At 34.0% G+C, this 20771-nt stretch overlaps 2 protein-coding genes across 3 annotated transcripts; both read right to left on the bottom strand.

Moving 5' to 3' along the window:
• Positions 1–3576: 3576 nt before the first annotated feature.
• Positions 3577–11751, bottom strand: LOC18600529 (putative disease resistance protein At4g27220). 2 transcript variants are annotated; one of them, XM_007031014.3, is made up of 12 exons: positions 8918–11750; positions 7930–8379; positions 7078–7809; positions 5933–6041; positions 5727–5851; positions 5505–5577; positions 5358–5431; positions 5176–5271; positions 4998–5093; positions 4387–4514; positions 3969–4203; positions 3577–3878 (listed from the first exon to the last, which is right to left on the bottom strand). In XM_007031014.3, exons 1-12 carry the CDS (start codon positions 11396–11398, stop codon positions 3741–3743), a joined length of 4737 nt encoding a protein of 1578 aa, XP_007031076.3. In that variant the 5' UTR covers positions 11399–11750; the 3' UTR covers positions 3577–3740. The 2 variants fall into 2 exon arrangements, with proteins under 2 accessions (XP_007031076.3, XP_017976852.2); XM_018121363.2 differs by lacking the exon at positions 4998–5093 and having other exon boundaries at positions 8918–11751.
• Positions 11752–17059: 5308 nt separating this feature from the next.
• On the bottom strand, positions 17060–18537 carry LOC148763034 (protein TPR1-like). Its single transcript, XM_088806705.1, has 5 exons — positions 18530–18537; positions 18202–18387; positions 17627–17806; positions 17394–17507; positions 17060–17183 (listed from the first exon to the last, which is right to left on the bottom strand). Exons 1-5 carry the CDS (start codon positions 18535–18537, stop codon positions 17060–17062), a joined length of 612 nt encoding a protein of 203 aa, XP_088662831.1.
• Positions 18538–20771: the final 2234 nt, after the last annotated feature.

The raw sequence follows: 20771 nt of genomic DNA, 5'->3' as shown, positions 1-20771 counted from the left end.
CCAATATCGCCTATCCAAGAAGGCAAGATGATGAGATTGATCCTTTTATCATTGTTTTCAATTCCACTAGATAGAGCGGAAGTTCTCAAGGATGAAAATATCAACTTGCCTTACCTTACGTTTCGAAACCACTAATGGCAGATGAGAAAACTTCCAAGGGATTGACACTTCCATTCATGGAGGGTACAAGTAAGAGAGGTTGATTGTCAATGAATAATTCTCAAAAAAAAAAAAAATTTGGAGAGCATGCGAATGCGATTCTTTACATTCCTTATGATGATCTTTCTGTCTCAATCAATCAACCAACCAAACTAAAGATATAGATTATAAATTAAAGATAGATAAATAAACATTCATATTTAATTTCTATTTTCATATACAATTATATATATGCATTCCAAACTTTTGTAGGCACATAAATTTACTTATATGAATGAATGGCTACTTAATTTGGGAGGACAATTTTTTGTGATGCATGCGAGACATGGATCTAAAAGCAAGGCACTCCATTTGACTTGTGATGAATGGAAATTACTAGCGAGAATCGTAATTAAGAAAAAAAAAAAAAAAAGAGAAAAGATGAACGGGGCAAACAGCCCAATGAAAATGGGCAAGATCCCAGAAGCGTCCATGGGAATGGGATCGGTATATTAGTCTTAACATTACATAAATAACAATAAGAAATTACGAATACTCATTTCTCATCCCGAATCGACCATCCATTAAAATAGAAAAAGAATGAATTAATTTTTGTAAAATAAAATATAAAAGAATAACTGTTTTATAATTTGATTCATGAAATGGAACGGAGTAAAATAAAATTAAAAACGTAGATAAAAAAGATTCAAAAAAATTAATTCAAAGCAAATTCAATGCTTTTCATTTCATATAGGGTGACTGTGAAATCAATAAGGTCATTTAGCCAATAAAAATGACAGAAATTGGAGGATAAATCCCATTTTTTTTCTTTATGGGGTGAATAAGAGATTGAATTTCCATATAAAACAAAAATAAAAAAAGAAAAGAAAAAAGAATTGAGATAAGTGTGAATTTTAGAGATATGCGTTAACTAATTAATCTCTATCCTGTTTTATCTCAACATGAACTTTGTGGAGGGAAAATAAAAAACTGATGTACAGTTATTTTATAGTGAAAGAACTCACGTTTCCCTTTCACTTCTCAATTCTCATAAACTCAAATTCCTTTTGATTTAATGCTTAAAACCAAAATCTCAAAAGCAAAATTATCAAAATCTCAAAAACAAAACTATAGTTCTCTCTTCACCCGAAGATGACAGGAACAAACCATGAAAACACCAAGCTTTTGGTTCCACCAAAACATTCGTCGTCTTACAATCTCCACATCACCATCTATATTCCCAAGGTTCCGATTCCCAAGCTGTTACCCAAGGGGTTGCTTAAGTTCGTTAAGTTCGTGAACTTCGTGCCGAGAAGAAATCATGTCCGCAGTGGGGATGATGAGAATGGCAGTAAGAGCCAGAAGAAACATGGGGCGAAATCTAGGAAGAGTTTCAGGAAGAAGGTTGGTGGCATGTTTTCCAACGTCTTTGGTAACAAGAAGTCATCGCCCGAGACAGACTCAAGGTCCTCCAGTGGTGAAAATGGTGAGGTTTATTGGAATGGAGATTGGGATCAGATGGAGAACTCGAAGAAAATTGTTGAAAGATCAGTTGGCATGGGATCGGCGAAAATAACAAGAAAAAAAAGCAGTGCAAACGATTTGAATGGAGGAGTGCAACAAATGGTTGTGGCGACCGGGCTTGGAATATCCAAGTCACGCATGTTCAAGGAAATGCTGGAGGATGAAGACAAAGAAGAGGAGAAAGTGAAGCAAGAAATGTTGGAGGATGAACACAAAGAAGAAGAGAGAGTGGAGCAACAGGACAAAGAAGAAGAGAGAGTGGAGCAGCAGGTTACAGTCACGAAATTCTTAAGCAAAAGGACTAATTACGGCCTGCAACTGACCAAAGCAGAAATCAACAAAGCTGGTGTTGGTGACAATGCCGGCTTGAGCATCATTGTTAGAGATGCAAACACTGTTGAAACAAGGAGGACGGTGATGGGGAAACAGGAGAAGAAATCCAATGAATTGCCTATGGGTATATCGAGAACAACACCGACCACCCGTCGAAAACTAAAGATTGCTTGGTCTATGAAGAAGATGATGGGAGGAGAAACAAAGAAACAAGAACTGTGCAAGAAGAGGATTCTGATGGGTATGAGGTGTAGGCCTATTGCCACGATTCAGTATGATGAGAATGGCGTTTTGTTGCCTGAGATTATCCCTTAAGTAAAATTTCTGCACTCCTTTGGGATTTATTGTGTTTGCAATATTTTGATTTATTTAGATTTTTTAAAATTATTATTATTATTATTAATTAGGGCTGTAAGGATTAATATTTTCGGTAGTATTAAAGAGGATACATTCTAATGGATTTTCTTTATTTTGCTTGCTATGTATTTTACTTTAAAATGGCAAAATATCCAAAAATAGCCAGGGGGTTTCCAAAGTAAATTTCTTCTCAAATCATCTGGTTTAGAGAGCTATTCTTTTTCGGAACTAAAACCCCAAAAAATCAAATCTTTGAATCATAGTATAATTTCTTTTTTTTTCTTTTGTTGCCTTAATTTGTTCAATTAATTGAAATTTCTTTGACATATAAAATGCAGTTGAGTTAGAGTCCACCTTGATGATGCAGTCTGAAGAGAAAATCAATGAAAGAGAAGATGTAAAAAATAAAATTATTTTTTAAATTATACAATCATCATTTCTTTAAGATAGACTAAAAATTGAAATGGACCAGGGGGTAGTAACTTTTTTTATTAAGATTTCCATTCGAAAGGCCTAATCCATGATGATGAGGTAAGGTATGAAATGAGGTCACAAGCCCAAGAAAAGTTGGTGAAAGGCCGAGTGGTTAAGGTGGTGGACCTTAGCCGAAGTGTTAGCATGGAAGGGCCCGAACTCTTAGTGTGGACAAGACTGATGAAGGACATTGTGATATGGGTTTGGATAATGGAAAAGTAGCTGATGAGTTTGATGAAGGCCAATAGGAACGTAGCTTGTCCCGAGAGAGGAAGTAGCCATCATGGGTCGGGTAGAGAAAGAGACAATCGGGTAGCGAAAGCCGAAAAGGTTGAATTCTTGCAAGGTTTTTATTTCTCTGCTTGGAAGGGTGTGGAACCCCTTTTGTAATTGACTTAGATTTTCCGTTGCTTTGTTAATTTTTCAAAATACAAAAATTTAATTTTTACAATTAAATTAGTCTTCATTAATCTTAGTTAAAATCTCTATTTACCCTTCTTTCTACAGGCTCAGCATTGCAACTTCTTAACTCAATTTGGAAAGTGAGACTATACACTAATTACATTAGTATTCCTATTTAATTAAGTACCAAGTTATGTCACCGGGCATGATCACTCATTCCATACGGATTATTTGCAAGTAGTTATTTCCTGATTGAAAGATTATTTGTTGAATACTAAAAAACACACAAAATACAAGAAATCAAAATCTTTACTGAGTTTATTTGGCCAAATAAATATATATATATATATATATATATATATATATATATATATAAGTCAATTATAGAAAGTCAGAAACTATTTTTAAGAAAAAAGAAAAACACTTGAGGGGTTAAGGACAAGCAAAGTAAAACATGAACAAGTATGAATCATGTAGGAGGATTCTACAGGACTGGGGCAATTCCCAAACATTTAGGCAGAAGAAGATGATGCTTCATTTGCTCGTAAAGATCTGAGACCCACAGCATTGGCAAGTATTTTGAATCCATCGTCTGCTGTTGTCACAGCAAGGAGATTTCCTTCCTTATTGAATCTCACACGGGGAAGACTCTGTAGCAATTAATATGATTGTTTATAAACCCAATCTAAATAGTATAAATGTTTCAGAAGAGAGCTATAAAGTGTGAACATTTGACTTACAGGGAGTCCACCCTCTGCATCTATGAAAGTGAGAAGATTGCTATCATCCATGTTCCAAAACTTTATTTGGCTATCTTCTCCTGCAGCTAAAAATTGATTTTGCACGATGTCGAATGACACCACACCTGCTGATTTCTTTGTGAACCCCTCATAAATCCTCTTTACTATTCTTTCATTTCGATACCACTCAACCAGAAAAGATCGTCCATCTTTACTTGTTCCACAAGAGAACAATCTGAAACAAAAATTAGATATTAACAAAAAGTTTAAAATTAATACGAAAAAAATATGTAAAATTGGAAAAAAAAAAGGGTTAATTAAATATGTTACGATCAAATAGATTTTTTAAAAAATGAACACAACTGAAGTTTATAATAGGAAGTTATATAAATTCCTATCTTAAAATTCATGATCATACCTTGTACTATTAGCACTGAGAAGTATTGTACTACACCCTTGACCTGGAGCAAAAAAGTCAGCTTTGTATTGCATACCATCATACATCGAGGACGTAATTGTCCCATCGACAGTGGTTGAATATATGAGCTGCCATGTTGTAGATAATTAGCAAATGTAAGTATGAATTCCCATCCAAACAGCAACGCTAAGCTAAGCTTTCAATTGAACCAACAAATACTATAAGCTCGACAAGACACTGGCCTAAAAGGTTCAAAGAGAGAGTCAAATGTTTTGGACGAGTACAGCACCCATCGGGGTCAAGTTCTAAATGGGAGTACGGAAATGGTTTTAAAAGGCTAGAAGCTCTGTGATGGATATTAAATCAAATGGGAAATCATAAATAAAGGCAGTGACTGGTGGGAGCACAATGCTATACGAATATTCGTGCATTAAACAAGTTGGTTGTGACAGCATCTTCAGGTGACAGGGATTGGTTATAGTTGCGGTCAAAAAGGCAACAGAGGCAACTGATGCAGCAGTTTTGCGATCGAGGCTTGGTCACTTGTTTCCTGTTCTTAACACTAAAAGGTATACATAATCAATAACCAACGACATTTTTTGTATTTCTACCGGAATATTCTGTTTCTGATATGGGCAGATGGAATAAACAGGTGCATCATGACCTTCAAAATTAAACAGCTTTTGTCCCGTCATTGGATCCCACACCTGTTCCATTTCCTTCATCAGGATAATAACAAGAAATATCCAATTTAATCAAAACTTTTAGTGAAAATTTAATATCTCTCACCTTTATGAGGTCGTCATCTCCACAGGTAACAACGCACAGTCGTTTGTTTATATGAGCAAAGGCTAAGTCATTTACACCACCAACATGGGCATCAATCTGTCAAAAGAGACGAAGAACAAGAAAAAGTCAAACACCAGTTATTTATTCTTTTAGCTGGTGAAGTAGAAAAATGATCATCTAACCTGTATGATCTGTATTAGATCATTAGATCCAGGATAAGCATACAAGTGAATTAAATGCTTGGAAAATGCAACCCCTGCAGCAAGAAAGGCAATAAGTACAAACATATGCAAACTAAAATGTCAGTAATCTATCAAAGAGGCACACACCTACAAAACTTCCATCAGGACTCCATGTGACACGGTTGACAGATAAGAGTATATCACCGAACATCGTCATAACCTGCAAGTAACTCTTCCAACAAAATCAATTGCAATGCTGAAGCCCATAGAAATTGTTAAAACGGACATGAGTCACATGACTGCAATAGTTCAATACATTTGAAAAAGTACAACATAGAGAGAAATCTCAGTAAGTAATGATACACCAACCTGAAATTTAATTGAACCCACCGTCACGCCCCATGTCGACACTTTCCATATCTTGAATGGCTTTGTAACCAATCTCTGACGCATCCCAAGTTCCCAAAGTGTGATTTCACCATTGGCAGAACCAACTGCTCTCAAAAACATTGTATCATAAAAAGAGACAACTTTCAAGTTAGTCCTCGTGCGAAGGATAAAAGTAACTTTCATACCGAGTAGCAATGTGTGGCGCGAAGGATGAAAATCCATGCTCGTAACCATGGATCCTTGATGCATGGTCAAAACCACTGTTGTTGGGAGGTCATCCAATGACCAAGCTTGCTGCCGTGTTGTAGGATATGTACCCAAAAATAAAGACAATGAAACATATTAAATAGGTAATGCGATAAAATAAAGGAAATCTAAGATTAGTCAGGTTTTAAAGTGACAGAACAAGTAAAAAGTATCCAAAAATGAAAAACTAGAAAACGAAAAAAATTGAAAATTACCTCCTCAATTGATTGCAAACACAATATGCCATGTATACAAATCTTCATACACTCAGATTACAATATAAACCTTTCAAGACTTGTTATGTTTTCCTTGGAAGTATCAAGTCTTGTTTTTAATTAAAATTATTTCGATTCTCATTATTTAATGGTAGAGGCATCCCAAACAAATTATAGACGATATATATATTCAAAATTTTTATTGTACATTTACACGTAACTTTTTTAAAATATTTATTTTAATCACTTAATTTTACAAATCATCATTTGATCATTAACATTCATAAAAATTAATATTATAATCACTCAACCGTTAAATATTAACAACTAGTTAATGTAGTTTGCCACTTGACATGATCATACCATGTGATGAATGTAACACACATGAAAAGTAACATCAACCACCAATTGTTAACTGTAAATTAATTAAGTGATCACAACATTAATTTTAAAAAATGTTAGTGATTAATTTGTGATTTTTTGAAATTGAGTATTCAAAATAAAAACTCTTAAAAAATTAAGAAATTGAATTAAATTGACACATGCAAAGCCCTATAAAGACAAAATATAATATTTTGAGTTGTAGTAATAAATGATCTTTAGCAAGATCACATTTGATTAAAATGATGTTTTGCACCCTAGTTTGCCAAAAGTTAGGATAGCTATTATATATTATTATATTAAAAGGACGAGAAGCACCTGAGCATTTGACTCATTGATTGGTGTATTATCCCTCTGCCTAAAAAATAAGATTCGAATCCCTCTTTCCCCAATTAAAAAAAAATATTGAAAAGACGAGAAAGCTTTTCACAAGTACATGAGCATCTTATCTTAATTAATTACAGAGAAGAGTGGAGGTGCATGCATACCTTTCCATCCAAGGAAATTAATTGGGACTCAAGTTGTTGCCGATTGACGTTAGGCGTATCTACGATGCTGAAATGTTTTGTACCCAATATCTTCGTTTTGCCACAGCCATATACGTTGAACTCTTTTAACATTGGCCACTTTGTCGTATGCACTCCCGCATAGAAACATTTGAGTTCTAGTAGCTTCCAAAGAGAAAGGAAGGATACTTGATTAAACTCAAAAGTGACAGTTGTTTCCAATCCTTCCTCCATGGAAACAATCTCCTCCACTCCACAGTCATGTATAGAAAGACATCTCAGTTGTGGAAGAACTTTGGCTACAGATGCTGGAAATACATTCTTCAAATTCAAACACCACCGAACATCTATTACCTGCAAATTTTCAAATGTAAAAATTCCTTGAGGATCATTTTTCCAAATATACTTCAAGCTTGGTAGATGCCCTAAAACCAGTTCTTTTAGATGAGTGGTGGCAGCACGTGTTTCTTCCATATTTGACCTTTCGATTTCAAATACTTCTTCTACCAAATCACATCTGTAAACTTGCAGAGTTTGCAGTCCTTGAAATGCTCTCAATGTATTAGAAGAGAAAATGGTCAATAAATTATTGCATTGTATAACTTGCATTCGTTGTAGTTTGAGAAAGGAATTCGCAGAGAGTTGATTCTGCCATATCATCTCTATGCTTCTCAAGTTGGAAATAAAAATTTCCTCCAAACTAGGAAATGCAACCTGTACGTAATTAATTCATGCCAATTAATGAACTGTTTTGAAGCATTTGTTCCTATAATCAAGGCCAAAGGCATGGAAATAGGAAAACAAGTACAGAAAAGAAAGCTAACAATAATCTACCTTTTCATCAAAGAGAGCTTTACAAGAGAAACATCGTCTCCCTTCTGATGTAGATTTGTATATGAACCCTTTCAGTTTTGGGCAATTTTCTATCTTCAGTGACTTCAAGGATGGAAATTCAATATTTTGATGTTTTGGGCAAAATCTAATGAGATGCTGAAGATTCTCTAAGCTTAGAGAGGCTAATTTAGGAAATAAAGTCTTAACCTCGCTTTTTTTTTCAAATTCCTCTTTGGAAATTATCTCTTTCAAGGACTTGCATCTGCTCACCTCAAAGCATTTGAGATGCACTAGCCTTCTAGCCAAGGAAAATGATAATAAATGAGTTAAGTTGTCACAATCCTTGATGATCAACGTTGTCAACTTCTCAAGATTGTAGCAAGAATTATGCCATATCCTTTCAATATTAGTTGACGACAACTGCAATGTCTCCAAGCAAGGTAACAACATCTACAAACATGTAATTGATCTACATTAAAACATAGTACAAAAAAATAAAAAAGACAATGGAAGAAATACTAATTTTTTTTTGTTTTAAACAATCATTGAATTGTAACAACGTAGATGAGATCAAATTGTTGGCATTTAGATTATATCCAATCTCAAACCTAAGATCTCTAATTAAACCTACAATTATGTCAAGCTCTCTTATATAAGTTTAAGAAAGGATAAGTACAGCACTACACAATTTTCTAAATTGATTATAGTGTGTCAAATTTATAAATTTATAATGGAAGCCAAATTCCTATTCAATTTGTATTTTGACTCATAATAAATATTCTAAAATAATACAAATTTAACATTTGAGAACATTGACTATTCAAATGGAGAGAATCTAAGGAAGCTGGAAATGAGATCAATATATGCCTTAGAACGAGTAAAAGATAGAATTTAGCCTATCTTAGAACTCTGTAAGTCTCTCTTGTGAGACCTTTGCCATTAATAAAATGCTAACCTTTCAAAAAAAAAATAGAAATTAACAAAATACCTGTGCACTGATAAGAGGCATGAGTTGACGGCTTGGGCCAAAGGAAAAGGCAATCAAATCTTTGCAGCAAAAGCCAATGAGATCTGGTAGACCTTGAAATATCAAAGATCGTAATTGAGGAAATTCAACTGCACCATTATCACGAATGATAAATCGGATCATTGAATCATTTTTTATATTGAAATCCCCATATATACGTAGAGCTTCAGTTTTCTTCAAAAACATCTTAAGTCCATGACCCAAATGATCAAGGCTGCTTGCATTGAGTATCAGAGTCCTTGAATACTCACCCGCATCCAGAAAACACTTATCCGCATGATAGCTTCCTATTAAAATCTTGTATCTTTCCAACTTTTGGAACTCTTCAAAGAACAAGCCCCTCGACATGGCCTCAACATCAAGAATATTTAATTCTAAAGCAATCAAACAAGACAAATTCTTCAATTCAGCAAGACTAGCACTGCTTCGTTGGTTGGCATGTTCCCTTACTTCCCATTGAATAAAAGTGCCAAGCATATATAATTCTTCTAATCTTGACAAAGTTGAGAAGAAGCCTGCTGGAATTATTTTGAGTGCAGCACAATAACGTAAATCTAATAATTTTAGCTTAACCAGCCGCCCAATTTCCTTAGGTAAAATTCTAAAATGAGATCCTAAAAGACTAAGAATTTCTAAATTCTTAAGCTCTCCAATAATGGCTATATCTCCCAGTTTACAATAATCTAGACACAATGTACGAAGGCTTGTTAGGAGACAAATTGACGAAGGTAAAGAAGAAACTTGTTTTTCAGTCAAACCTAAGACTTTAAGATTTGTTGTTTGCCTAAAGAAGTTAGGTGGCATTTCCAGGGAATCATCCTTGCCAAACATACAGCAAAAAACAAGTTGTGGGCAATTCAACTCGTCAGGAAGCTCTCTAATACTGGGAAATTCCAAATTAATCATGTTGCACTTTTTCATTGTCTCTTCATTAGGCCAATCTTTCGGAACATCCTCCTCGTGTGATGCAAAAAGGTGATGGTCCTTGGAAGCGATTGACATGGCAAAATCATAAACAAGATCATGCATATCAAAGGACAGTTTACCGGTGTTATTATCAATTAACAAACAAGAAGCTTTGAGGTCACGCACCATTGTTAACAACCTGCTTCGTGCTTCCTCCATGGTGTCGACACCATTAATTAAACCCAAACCAATGGCATATTTCAACAAGTCATCAATGTTTCCAACACGACGCAGTAGACTGCAAAGCAGAAAAGCCTGTTTGAGTTCTTCATTTTCTAAATGGTTGTAACTCAACTGTATAGCTAAATATGCGTCTGCGAATTTCCTACTCAAGTTTCTTGAGCAAGGCTTCTGTAGTTGTAGTAAAGCATCCTTCCAAACATATAAAGGTTTATTACTCAGTGCATTTGCAACTGTTGCAATGGCCAGCGGCAATCTTGCACATTTTTTGGCTACCTCAATTGCTATAGATCGTAACTCAGCTCTCTCAACACTATCCCCAGCCATCTTCTTAAACAAGTTCCAAGTTTCTTCATTGTCTAAAACATCAATTGCAAAAGTTTTTTCAGCTTTCATCCCATCTAACAGAACATCTCGATCTCTTGACGTCAACAATATCTTGCATCCCTTGTGTTGGTTTCCAAATGGAATTCCGACTTCCTTGAGATCCAGTCTCTTCCAAATATCATCTAAAACAATAAGAACTGTCTTCTCTTTCTTTAACCTTTCGTGCAATCTACGCGCTCTTACATTTATACTATTATCTTTTAGTCTTAAACTCAACAACTCAGCAATATTTTCTTGAATTTTCTGAATGACAGGAGTTTGAGCCACAGTCACTGTAACCACAGAATCAAATAACTTAACCTCTTGGACTTGTCTGGCAACTTCATTGACTAGTAATGTTTTGCCCACACCAGGCAACCCGTACACCCCTATCATGCTGACAGTAACATCTTTCATTGCCTCCATGATGTCGTTGAAAACCTTCTCTCTTGATTTAAAGGTTTCAAAGCCATTAGGAGATTCATCCACTATAGCTTCTGGAACATCAAGGTATCCCACTTTGTTAAATTGACTTTGTTTGATAAGGTCGTCGAAAGTCCTGGCACCTTCTTCTGCTGTCAGGCTACACTGATAGCGAGAGTTGAAATTGGGACACAAGCCAAAGAAGCACTTTTTCTTTGCTTTGCCTTCAAGATCCTTCACCTTCTTCTCCCTTTCATTGATTTCCTCGTCCACTCTCTTGCACCAATGCTCGACGTCCGCTTTTATCTTCTTCCCGCTCCTTTCTGCATCATCAACCTCTTGCTGCACACTTTTTCTTTTTGCTGTCAACGACTTCAATTTCTCGTTGAACTTGTCAATATTTTGCTCGTAGGTGCTTACATATCTCACAAACTGTTGACCTTCTTCGAAGGCGCCCTTCGCAGCTTCCGAAGAAAGGTTGGCAGCAACGTCAGCAACAGATTCCATTTTGTTTATTCAATAGAAAAGTAAAGCAAATGACAGAAGAACAGAGATAACAGGGGATCGATCAGACCCATAAAATGTAAACGACAAGAACTAATATATCAATAACGATGTGAACAAGTCAAATAATCAAAATGGTGAGAAATTGGAAATAGCAGCTTTCTCCGTTAATTATAACTAGCTATGAACAAAGAGACAACTAAGAATCAAAGTGAAAGGTTATGGTGTTTTGGGTGGAAAGCGGAGGAATGTGAGAAGACGAGAAGGAAACAAAAGGAAAAAAGGATAATGGAAGAGAGAAGCAACAAGCGAAAGGGTTTGAGAACGGAAAAGCAAAGGAAGCTAAAGGAAGACAATAGTGATGCGTTTGTGCGATAGACAGTTGTGTTATATAAGAAATTTTTATAAAAATGAAAAGGAAATCCGAATATTAAACTTTTTTTTTCCATGTTGAAGTATGGTGATATTTGTTAATTCTCATCACTTTACTGGTCCATGGGAGAGCAATTTCCCTGCAACATCCTGATTCACTTTCTTTTTCGTTTCTCTAAGTTAATGGTTTCTTTAGATCTGCCATATTCTTTCCTAAAACCAATAAAATTCATCATGACGCATGGAAAGTGTATAGGGAGCCTGCGAATAGAAAGGGGTCCTTGATAGTTTTGTTACTGTATGCCACTAAAAAAGATGGGGTTGGACCATAGGCCATGTGCCAAAACAGTCGCACTTCCATTATTTTTACTGTAAAGCCAGTTGTTCTTTGACGCGTGCAGACCGCCTCTCCATTTATAAAGCATGACTTACCCATTGTCTTCATTCTTATCCTCTCCATTTATGTATGCAAGCCAAATGTGCACTTCAGTCCTTGAATTTTTTTTTTTAAAAAAAATTTCGTGAAAATTAAAAAGATAAATAATTTGGGAAAAGGAGTAATAAATTATAATGATAATTAAAAATAAGGTTTTTCATGTCTCCACACTGTCAACATCTTCGTGGGTTGACCATCGAAGGGTTTGTCGTCGTAGTAGGGATAATCGCAGAAATTATATGGAAACTCAATTGCTCTGCTGGTGACCATGGATCCTTCATGCATAGTCAAAGCCACTGTTCTTGGTAGTTCATCCAATGACCAAGCTTGTTGCCCTTGGTGTAGGATATGTTACCAAAAAATAAAGGCACAGAAACATATTAAATTGATGATGAAACAAAATCAAAAGAATTTAAGATTAGTATGGTTGTAAAGTAACAGAACAAGTAATGAAATATTAAAAAATGAATAATTAAAATAAACAAAAAAAATGAGAAATTACCTCCACAGACTGATGGAGCAGGCCCCAATCTTTTCCTTAGCTGTTCATGGTCAGGGTCTTGGTAGTCAACCATGCCTGGCGCTGTTGGAGGTGCTCTTGGTCGCTGCCGAAACTGTTCAAATGGATATGCAGAAAATATCATGGCATACACCTACCAAGACATTTATATAATCTGACATCAAGAGGTCATAGGCAATCCTGGTATGGTATTCGAAGACAGAACAAAAGATAAAAATCAAAGTCTGGTAGCAATTGTTCATTCTGCCAGTCTCTGACAAGCTATTTCCAATGGATAAGAATTGAAGTTCCAACATTGATTTTGTGGCAAAAGATTTTTTATTGACACATTTAGTACTCAAGAGATCGTATATGCAAACTAAAAAAATATGGGTTTGGGGCCATATCATAGGCCATGTGCCCCAACAGTTGCAACTTTAATTATTCTTTACTACTGCTTGTCCATTTACCAAGGAGGGCATGCCAAAGGTAGAAGAAAGCGTCTGTATATTATCACAACATCAATGGAAATCTTTCTTTTTTTTGTTTTTCGTTTTACTCGAGAGTTGTGAGATCTTCCAAATCTCAGCTTGTCTGCCACAAGTCAACAAAGGCTGAAAGAAAATCTTTCAACAAAATCACTGGCAATGATGAAACCATGGAAATTATTAAAGTAGACATGAGTGCAATAGTTTAATACGTTTGATATAATATAAGATAGAGAGAAACTTCTGTATGTAATGACAAACAAATCTGAAATATAAATTTGAATATGTCCCCATTTCACATACCTTGATGGCACGTTTGGTACGGAGAATAGTTATACTATTCCCCCTCTATTCTCGATCATTTTCTATTCTTTTATTTGGTACCAAATTGAAATATGAAATAGTAATTTTTTAAGAATAAAAATTTTGTCAAATAGATTAAAAGTCATCTTTATCTATTCTCTTTCCCCCCGATAATAGCTATTCCATGGCTCATGGAATAGCTTTCAAATATATAATGACCAAAATAGCCCTTATAATTTAAAAATATTACAATCCTATACCTATAAATATTTTTTTCTCCTATTTTCCCTTTTCTTTCTCTCTCTTCTCCCTCTCTCATTCTCTCTCTAATTGGAACTCAACACCGGCAACGGCAGCCGCAACGGCGACGATGGAGACGGCAGCAACCGAATATAATCGAAAAACGTCGATCTAGTCCTTTCCGACAATATTGAACAGAGATCCAGCCAGATCTGGCACTTAACGGCCAGATCTCGCCGCGGGAAGCACCGGATCTGGTGCTTCCAAACCAGATCCCACGATTGGATCTGGCACTCCACGGCCAAATCCAGCCGTGGGGAAGCGTCGATCTGGCGCCATAGTGGCCAGATCTGGCACTTGAAGGCCAGATCTCGTCGCGGGAAGCACTGGATCTGGTGCTTCCCGATCAGATCCCACGGTTGGATCTGGCACTCCACGGCCAGATCCAACCGTGGGGAAGCGTCGATCTGGCGCCATAGTGGCCAGATCCGGCCACATGGTGCGCCAGATCGGCGTTTTGTTACATCGATTGCTTTTTCGGCGACCGACCCATAAAAAAAAAGACAAAAATAAAATAAAAAAGAATAAATTATTTGTAAAATTTAAAATATTAATATTTTATATATAATTGAAACATTATTAATATTAATATGATTAAAATATTAAATATTAATATTTTAAATTATTAATGTTTTATTTATTAAATTATTAATATTTTAATCAAAATAATATTAAATTATACATAAAAAATATTATTAATTAAAATATAAGTAATTAAATTATTGATATTTAAATTATTAATATTTTAATTAATTATAAATTATTAATATTTAAAAAATAAAATAAAAATAAATAATTATATATAATAAAAGGTATTTTTGTCTTTTTATTTTTTATTCATTTCTTATTTCAAAGCTATTGTTACCAACCAAACACTATAATAAGTCATAATAATTATTCCTACTCTATTCCATTCATCATACCAAACTACATAATACTTATTCTATTCTATTCTCACCTCATTCTATTCCCACGTAATAACTATTCTATTCCATTTTTATCTATTTCGTGAACCAAACATGCTGTGAATGGCTTTGTAACAATCCTCTTAAAGTGTTATTTAACCATTAGCAGAATCAACTGCTCCAACGACATTATTATCCTAAAATGAGCCAAGTTTCAACCTAGTTTTGACGCCAAGGATACAAATAAACTTTCGGTGTGAATAAGTTGCAAAGTACAATATTTTTTTATTGGAAGATTTATTAATTGAGACTTTTAATATTTTAAAAATCACAAAATATAAGAAATCAAAATTTATTTGGCAAAAAAAAAATCTTTTGGATTGGAACTGTGATTACGCCTTGTTTTGGGTTCTGTTAACGCCACTTGGTGTTCAGAAGTCGAACAAACTCCAAAGAGATGCAGTGATTCAGAGCTAAATTGTACAAAAGTGCGGTATAAACCTGATTATTCACTTTGCTGGTCCACGGAAGAGCAATTTCCCTTCAACAATATCCTTATTCACTTTCTTATACGTTTTCCTATGTTAATGGTTATTTTTTATCAAAAAGATATTTAAGTGCATACAATGATTAATTATAAATGTTAAATACATTACATTAATAGATATTTTGTTTTAAAAAATCATATCATGTTATATAGATTTATATTTCATGGCTCTCAAATATTATATCATCATTATTGAAAAGTAATCTTATTTAATAATGCGTCAATAAAAAAATTGATCATATTTCTTAACTTTTAAATATCACATCATTACTGTAAAACACATAACCGTATTTAAAACAAAGTTAATAAAAAAATTACACCATCTATCATGTCAGCATATATATTAAAATAACTTTATTAAATTTTTTCAAATACAAAAATTTAATTTTTACAAATTACTTATAAAAACTAAATTTAATATTTTAATAGAATACGTTAACGTAACCAAAGTTCTAAGTCTATTCCTTATCTTCGTAACCAAAGTTCAAAGATCAAAGCTAAGCTGTAAATCCCACTATCTCAAAAGACTATTGATTGGATGAGGGTTGTTGGGTTTAAAGTAGATCAACTCAGTTTCCTCAAATGCTTTAATTTTATAATATATGGTTCAATACATGTTAAGAAATTTTTATAAAAAAGAAAAGGAAATTCGGATAATAAACTTTTTTTTCATTTTAAATTATTGTGATATTTGTTTAATCTTGATCACTTTGTTGGCCCATGGGAGAGCAATTCCCCTGCAACATCCTTGTCCACTTTCCCTAAGTTAATGGTTCCCTTAGATCTGCCGTAGACTTTCCTAAGACCAATAAAAATCAGCATGACGCATGGAAAGCGTGTAGGGAACCTAAGAAGAAAAAGGGGCCCTTGATGGTTGTGTTACTGTATGCCACTGAGAAGGATGGGGCTGGGCCATAGGCCACGCTTTTGTTTGACGCGTGAAGGCTACCTCTCCATTTATAAAGCAAGACTTACTAAACGTACACTTCAATCCTTGACATGACAATTATTTTTTTAAAAAGAAATTTCATGAAAATTAAAGAGATAAAATAATTTAAAAAATGGAAGGGTTTGTCGTAGTGGTAGGAATAATCGCAGAAATGACATGGAAACTCAATTGCAATGCTGGTGACCATGGATCCTTGATGCATGGTCAGAGCTACTGTTCTTGGTAGTTTATCCAATGACCAAGCTTGCTGCCGTGGCGTAGGATATGTTACCGAAAAATAGAGACATAGAAACTTATTAAATTGGTAATGAAACAAAATCAGAAGAATCTAAGATTCGTGATGAAATATCTCAAAATGAATAACTATAATAAACAAAAAATGAGAAATCATCCTCTCAAACTGATGGAGCAGGCCGCAATCTTTTCATTAGCTCTTCATGGTCAGGGTCCTGATAATCAACCATTCCTGGCGCTGCTGGACATGTTCTTGGTCGATTCAAGACTGAAACTGTTCAAATGGAAAAACATCATGGCATACACCTACTAAGACATTTACATAATCTGACATCAAGAGGTCATTTAGGTAATCCTTGTATAATATTCGAAGACAGTCTAAAAGAGAAAAATAAATGTCCGATAGCATCTCCAGTATCTATAGATTAAATGGGTGTTTTGACCGTTGTGACTAATGTTGGCTGATGTGCCTTTATAGAGCAATTGTCCATTCTGCCAGTCTTTGAAAAGCTATTTCCAATGAATCGATCAGATTTGAAGTTCTAAACTTGCTTTTGGGGAACAGGTATAGATGATGCAAAATCTTATCAACTTCAACTTTGGTTGATCAAAGCCCATAGTCCTGAAGGCTTCAAAATAGTTTAGCACGCTCATGACGGAAAACTGGATTTGCGTCTCTGATTTTTTCCAGTTCTGCTAACATTTTACTGCGCTCAGCTATTGTATCCAAATATGTGGACAGCTGCTCATGTTCCCTGCATTCGGATGAGAAAAACATCATTATTCGAGTATGAAGATTTCAAGCATCCATTTGGCATTGGCTTACATGACACAGAAATTTATAGAATTTTTAAATTCAAGTATAACGTTCCCTTTTTACCCAATCAAATTTCTAGACAAACAATAAATGCTATAACTTGACAAACGAAAACTAACAAGTATACTTTGTTTGTGGGTGAAATTACCTGATATTGTTGAGTGTCAAAAGTTTAGTTAATTCTTTGTACACTTCCTCATTATATGTGGAGAACACCTTCAAATCACTCCCCAATATTTCAACAGCCTTTGCCTTGTCTTGCCTGCAATATCCATGAAATAAATTCAGGCTATTTCATCAGGGAAAAATAATACTTAAATTATTCATTTATGAACAATTGAAGGGTTTCTGTTAGTGAAACAACAGAAGCATTAACAATACCGATCAAGCGCTTCCAGATACTTCTGCTTCCTTATATCAAAGAACATCTTCATGGAATACCGGTTATCATCGAGTTTTGTAAAACCAGATAAATACTTCTCAGCTTCTTCCCATTCTCCTGCCTTAACTTTCTCTTCAAAGTAGTTCATGTTGAAGAAAAACCCCGATTCTTCCTTAAGCCTGCACAAGATGACATTGTCTCAAACATAAATACACAATCACATAGATGCTAATGCAAATCAAATTACTCATTTCTTCTTCTTTCTTCTTTGATTCTTTTCTTCCTTCCAGTAATTAAATCTACAAACAACTTAAAACCAGGAAACAACAAATTCATTTCCTAATTTAATTCGATTCTCTGAATTGTAACAAATCAAGCTAAGTAAAGACAAGAAAATCAATGGTTAAAATTCCATTGCATCAAAAATTCATTTCCTATGCCTGACTGAATTAAGGCATCAAAAACTTCCTTCTACACACAAAATTCTTTCTTATTTTCACCATTTACAACCAATTAAACTCAATTTACCGCAGCTAGTTAAAGTACTTTTAACTAATTTTACCATAATAACTACACGGTTGTGTGATTGCTTGTGGTAGATAACGATGTCGTACTACCATCCACCGGTGCACTCACCCCCCACTTCCCTTCTGATTCTGTGGGCTCCATCACTTTAACAGATCCATCACTCAACCCGATTGCAAATTGGTTTGCCTCCATCGGATGTGCAGCCACCACAAGAGGGTATACAACTTGGTTTCTGTAAAAACAGTAAACTCATTATGAAAGCAACATCAGTAAATTTGAATGTTCGCCGTAAAAACAGTTTGGTTTCTGCAATTTGTAATAAGGAATTAAGGATACACCAAAACCTACCAGTACCGAGAATAAGAACATGGTACCGAGACATGTTTTACAAAACTTATCATAACTAAAAACCATATTTTACAAAATCTATTATAACTGAAAATTAATTATACAAGAAAATAACGAGGAAACAAGACATAAAAAATACATAATATCTATAGATTTATTGGCATACTTTTACATTCATTTGTTAATCCCAATTCAGAGCAATCCCTTTTCAAATTGAAAAGATTATCCCAAAATTATAAAATCTATCCTAATTGAAAATCAATTATACAAAATAGAAATCCAACAAAAGTAAAAAAGATAATGAGGAAACAAGACATACAAAATAGATAATATCTATCTAAATTAAGATTTGTTGGCATGTTTTTGCATCCATTTTTAACTTCAATTTAGACTTTTACCCAATAACAATTATCAGGTTAACACTAAATTGCACTTATATATATATAATTTCTTTTCAAATTAGAAAGGAATCAGATCCCAACATTGATTAAATCATTATAATTTATAATTTGAGACACAAAAGAAAAACTTTTGGAATGCCAAATGTGAGATTTGACTAATATCAATAAAAAAAATTATCGAAAGAAAAAATTTCAACTCCTCCCAAATCTTAAACACTTCAAGCACCACTGCAATGCTACATTTAAGAAAGGTGCATTTTAAGTCACATTGCACTCTTGTAATCCACCAAATATATCTATGTATCTATTTGTAAGTTGTTTGGCTCGCAAAATCAGCAAAAATATTATAGGAGGCTTCGTGAGAAGTGAGGATTTGTTTTGGATTGCTGTTCTGTTCAGAAAATTTCAAACATCCGTATTGTGCTAGAGCTAAGAGAGGAAGAGAGAAATAGAGAGACAGTCGAAAAATGAATGAGGACCAAGGAAGGGGCATGTAAGCGAAAAGATAAATATGCCCTCTGGACTGGAACCTTATAAGTGAAAGAATTAGGACACATATATATATATATATATATATATACCTCTCTTATTTAGTTAAAAACCCAAAAACACCTTGATTTCATTTTTTAACAATTATTGGATTTCATATTTTTTCTCACCAATTAAAAATATTTCACACAAATTATAAACTAAGCCTACCACATGTCACCCAATAGGTTAATACACATGCTATTCAATTGACCAGCCCAAGTGTCGACCATGGATTGAAAGACACCTTTTATATAGTTATAGCATGGGTAGTCATGACTGCCCACTAGCTTAATTTATGCAATATTTTAAAAGGTCAAATCAAATGAGTACTAGTGGAAAAATAAAAAAAATGTTTACTAGAAGAAGTATATACAATAAGATAAACAAAGATTTTCGCTTTTCTTTAACCCCTATGCATAATTCTTCGAGAACAAGATATATTACATACATTAGAGATCCTAAATACTTCAACTTCTTTACATGGTTAACAAAGTCCTCTTTTTTTCCTTGCACATATTGATTTAGTCGATCTTTTAATATTTCTGCGAGCTTTTTCTCTCTTCCCATCTAAATAATCTATAATCAGAAACATTTTGCATAAAAAAAATTTATCATATCTTTGATAAGTTGATGCTAGAGCAAGCTGTCCTACATATTCCTCAAAAAGCTAAGTATCAAAAAGAATTGCTAATCTTATTGTAGGATCAATAATTGCTTCACTGCAAGCAAACAAAACTAGCAAAATATTACATTTCTTACAATATTTTTAGACAACAATTGAAATTCATGTATTTATATAATAAGAACAAGAAACTAACGTTGAGATTCCTAATTTTTCATAAGCATTATATGCTTCTCGTTTTGTTGGATTACTTAGTAAGCCTCTCCAGCACATGAGTAATACTTAAAAATGAGAATTGTAAAGAAGAATTTAATAAAGTAGATGCAATGAACATGGTAATGGCATACATTGAAAACACAATGGTTAGATTCAATACACCAAAGAATGTGTATTAAGTAAGATGCATGAATTAAGCAAAACTCAAATAAGAAAAAAAATAATAATTAAGCAACATGCACATAAAATGTAAAAATAAATTAAATTGCAAATAAAATGCTCATATTCTTTTTGCTTACCCAAAATAGGCAGTTTGAGGTTGGTATGCTCTAAGTTGGAAGGAAAACAATTTCAAATTTCCTCTTTTGCCCATAGAGAGCCCCACTCCCTGTTTTTCAATGAAATCTTATCTTTCAAAACAATATATATATATATATATATATAAATTCAATCCAATACATTAACAGCATGTTTGGTTGGAGAATGAAATATCCATTC

Source organism: Theobroma cacao, chromosome 5 (genome assembly GCF_053813885.1).
Source record: "Theobroma cacao isolate CCN51 chromosome 5, ASM5381388v1, whole genome shotgun sequence".
Classification (NCBI taxonomy): Eukaryota; Viridiplantae; Streptophyta; class Magnoliopsida; order Malvales; family Malvaceae; genus Theobroma; species Theobroma cacao.
The sequence above is the reverse complement of the archived record's forward strand: the minus strand, read 5'-3'. Positions and strand labels throughout refer to the sequence as shown.

Coding starts and splice junctions, on each gene's coding strand:
- LOC18600529 (XM_007031014.3), bottom strand. CDS start 11,398: ATGGAATCTGTTGCTGACGTTGCTGCCAACCTTTCTTCGGAAGCTGCG. Junction 6,042..7,077: donor TAATTTCCTTGGATGGAAAG/GTATGCATGCAC, acceptor ACAACACGGCAG/CAAGCTTGGTCATTGGATGA. Junction 5,578..5,726: donor TGGGTTCAATTAAATTTCAG/GTTGGTGTATCA, acceptor AGTTACTTGCAG/GTTATGACGATGTTCGGTGA.
- LOC148763034 (XM_088806705.1), bottom strand. Junction 17,807..18,201: donor ACAAGCAATCACACAACCGT/GTAGTTATTATG, acceptor CATCTTGTGCAG/GCTTAAGGAAGAATCGGGGT. Junction 17,508..17,626: donor TATCTGGAAGCGCTTGATCG/GTATTGTTAATG, acceptor TGGATATTGCAG/GCAAGACAAGGCAAAGGCTG.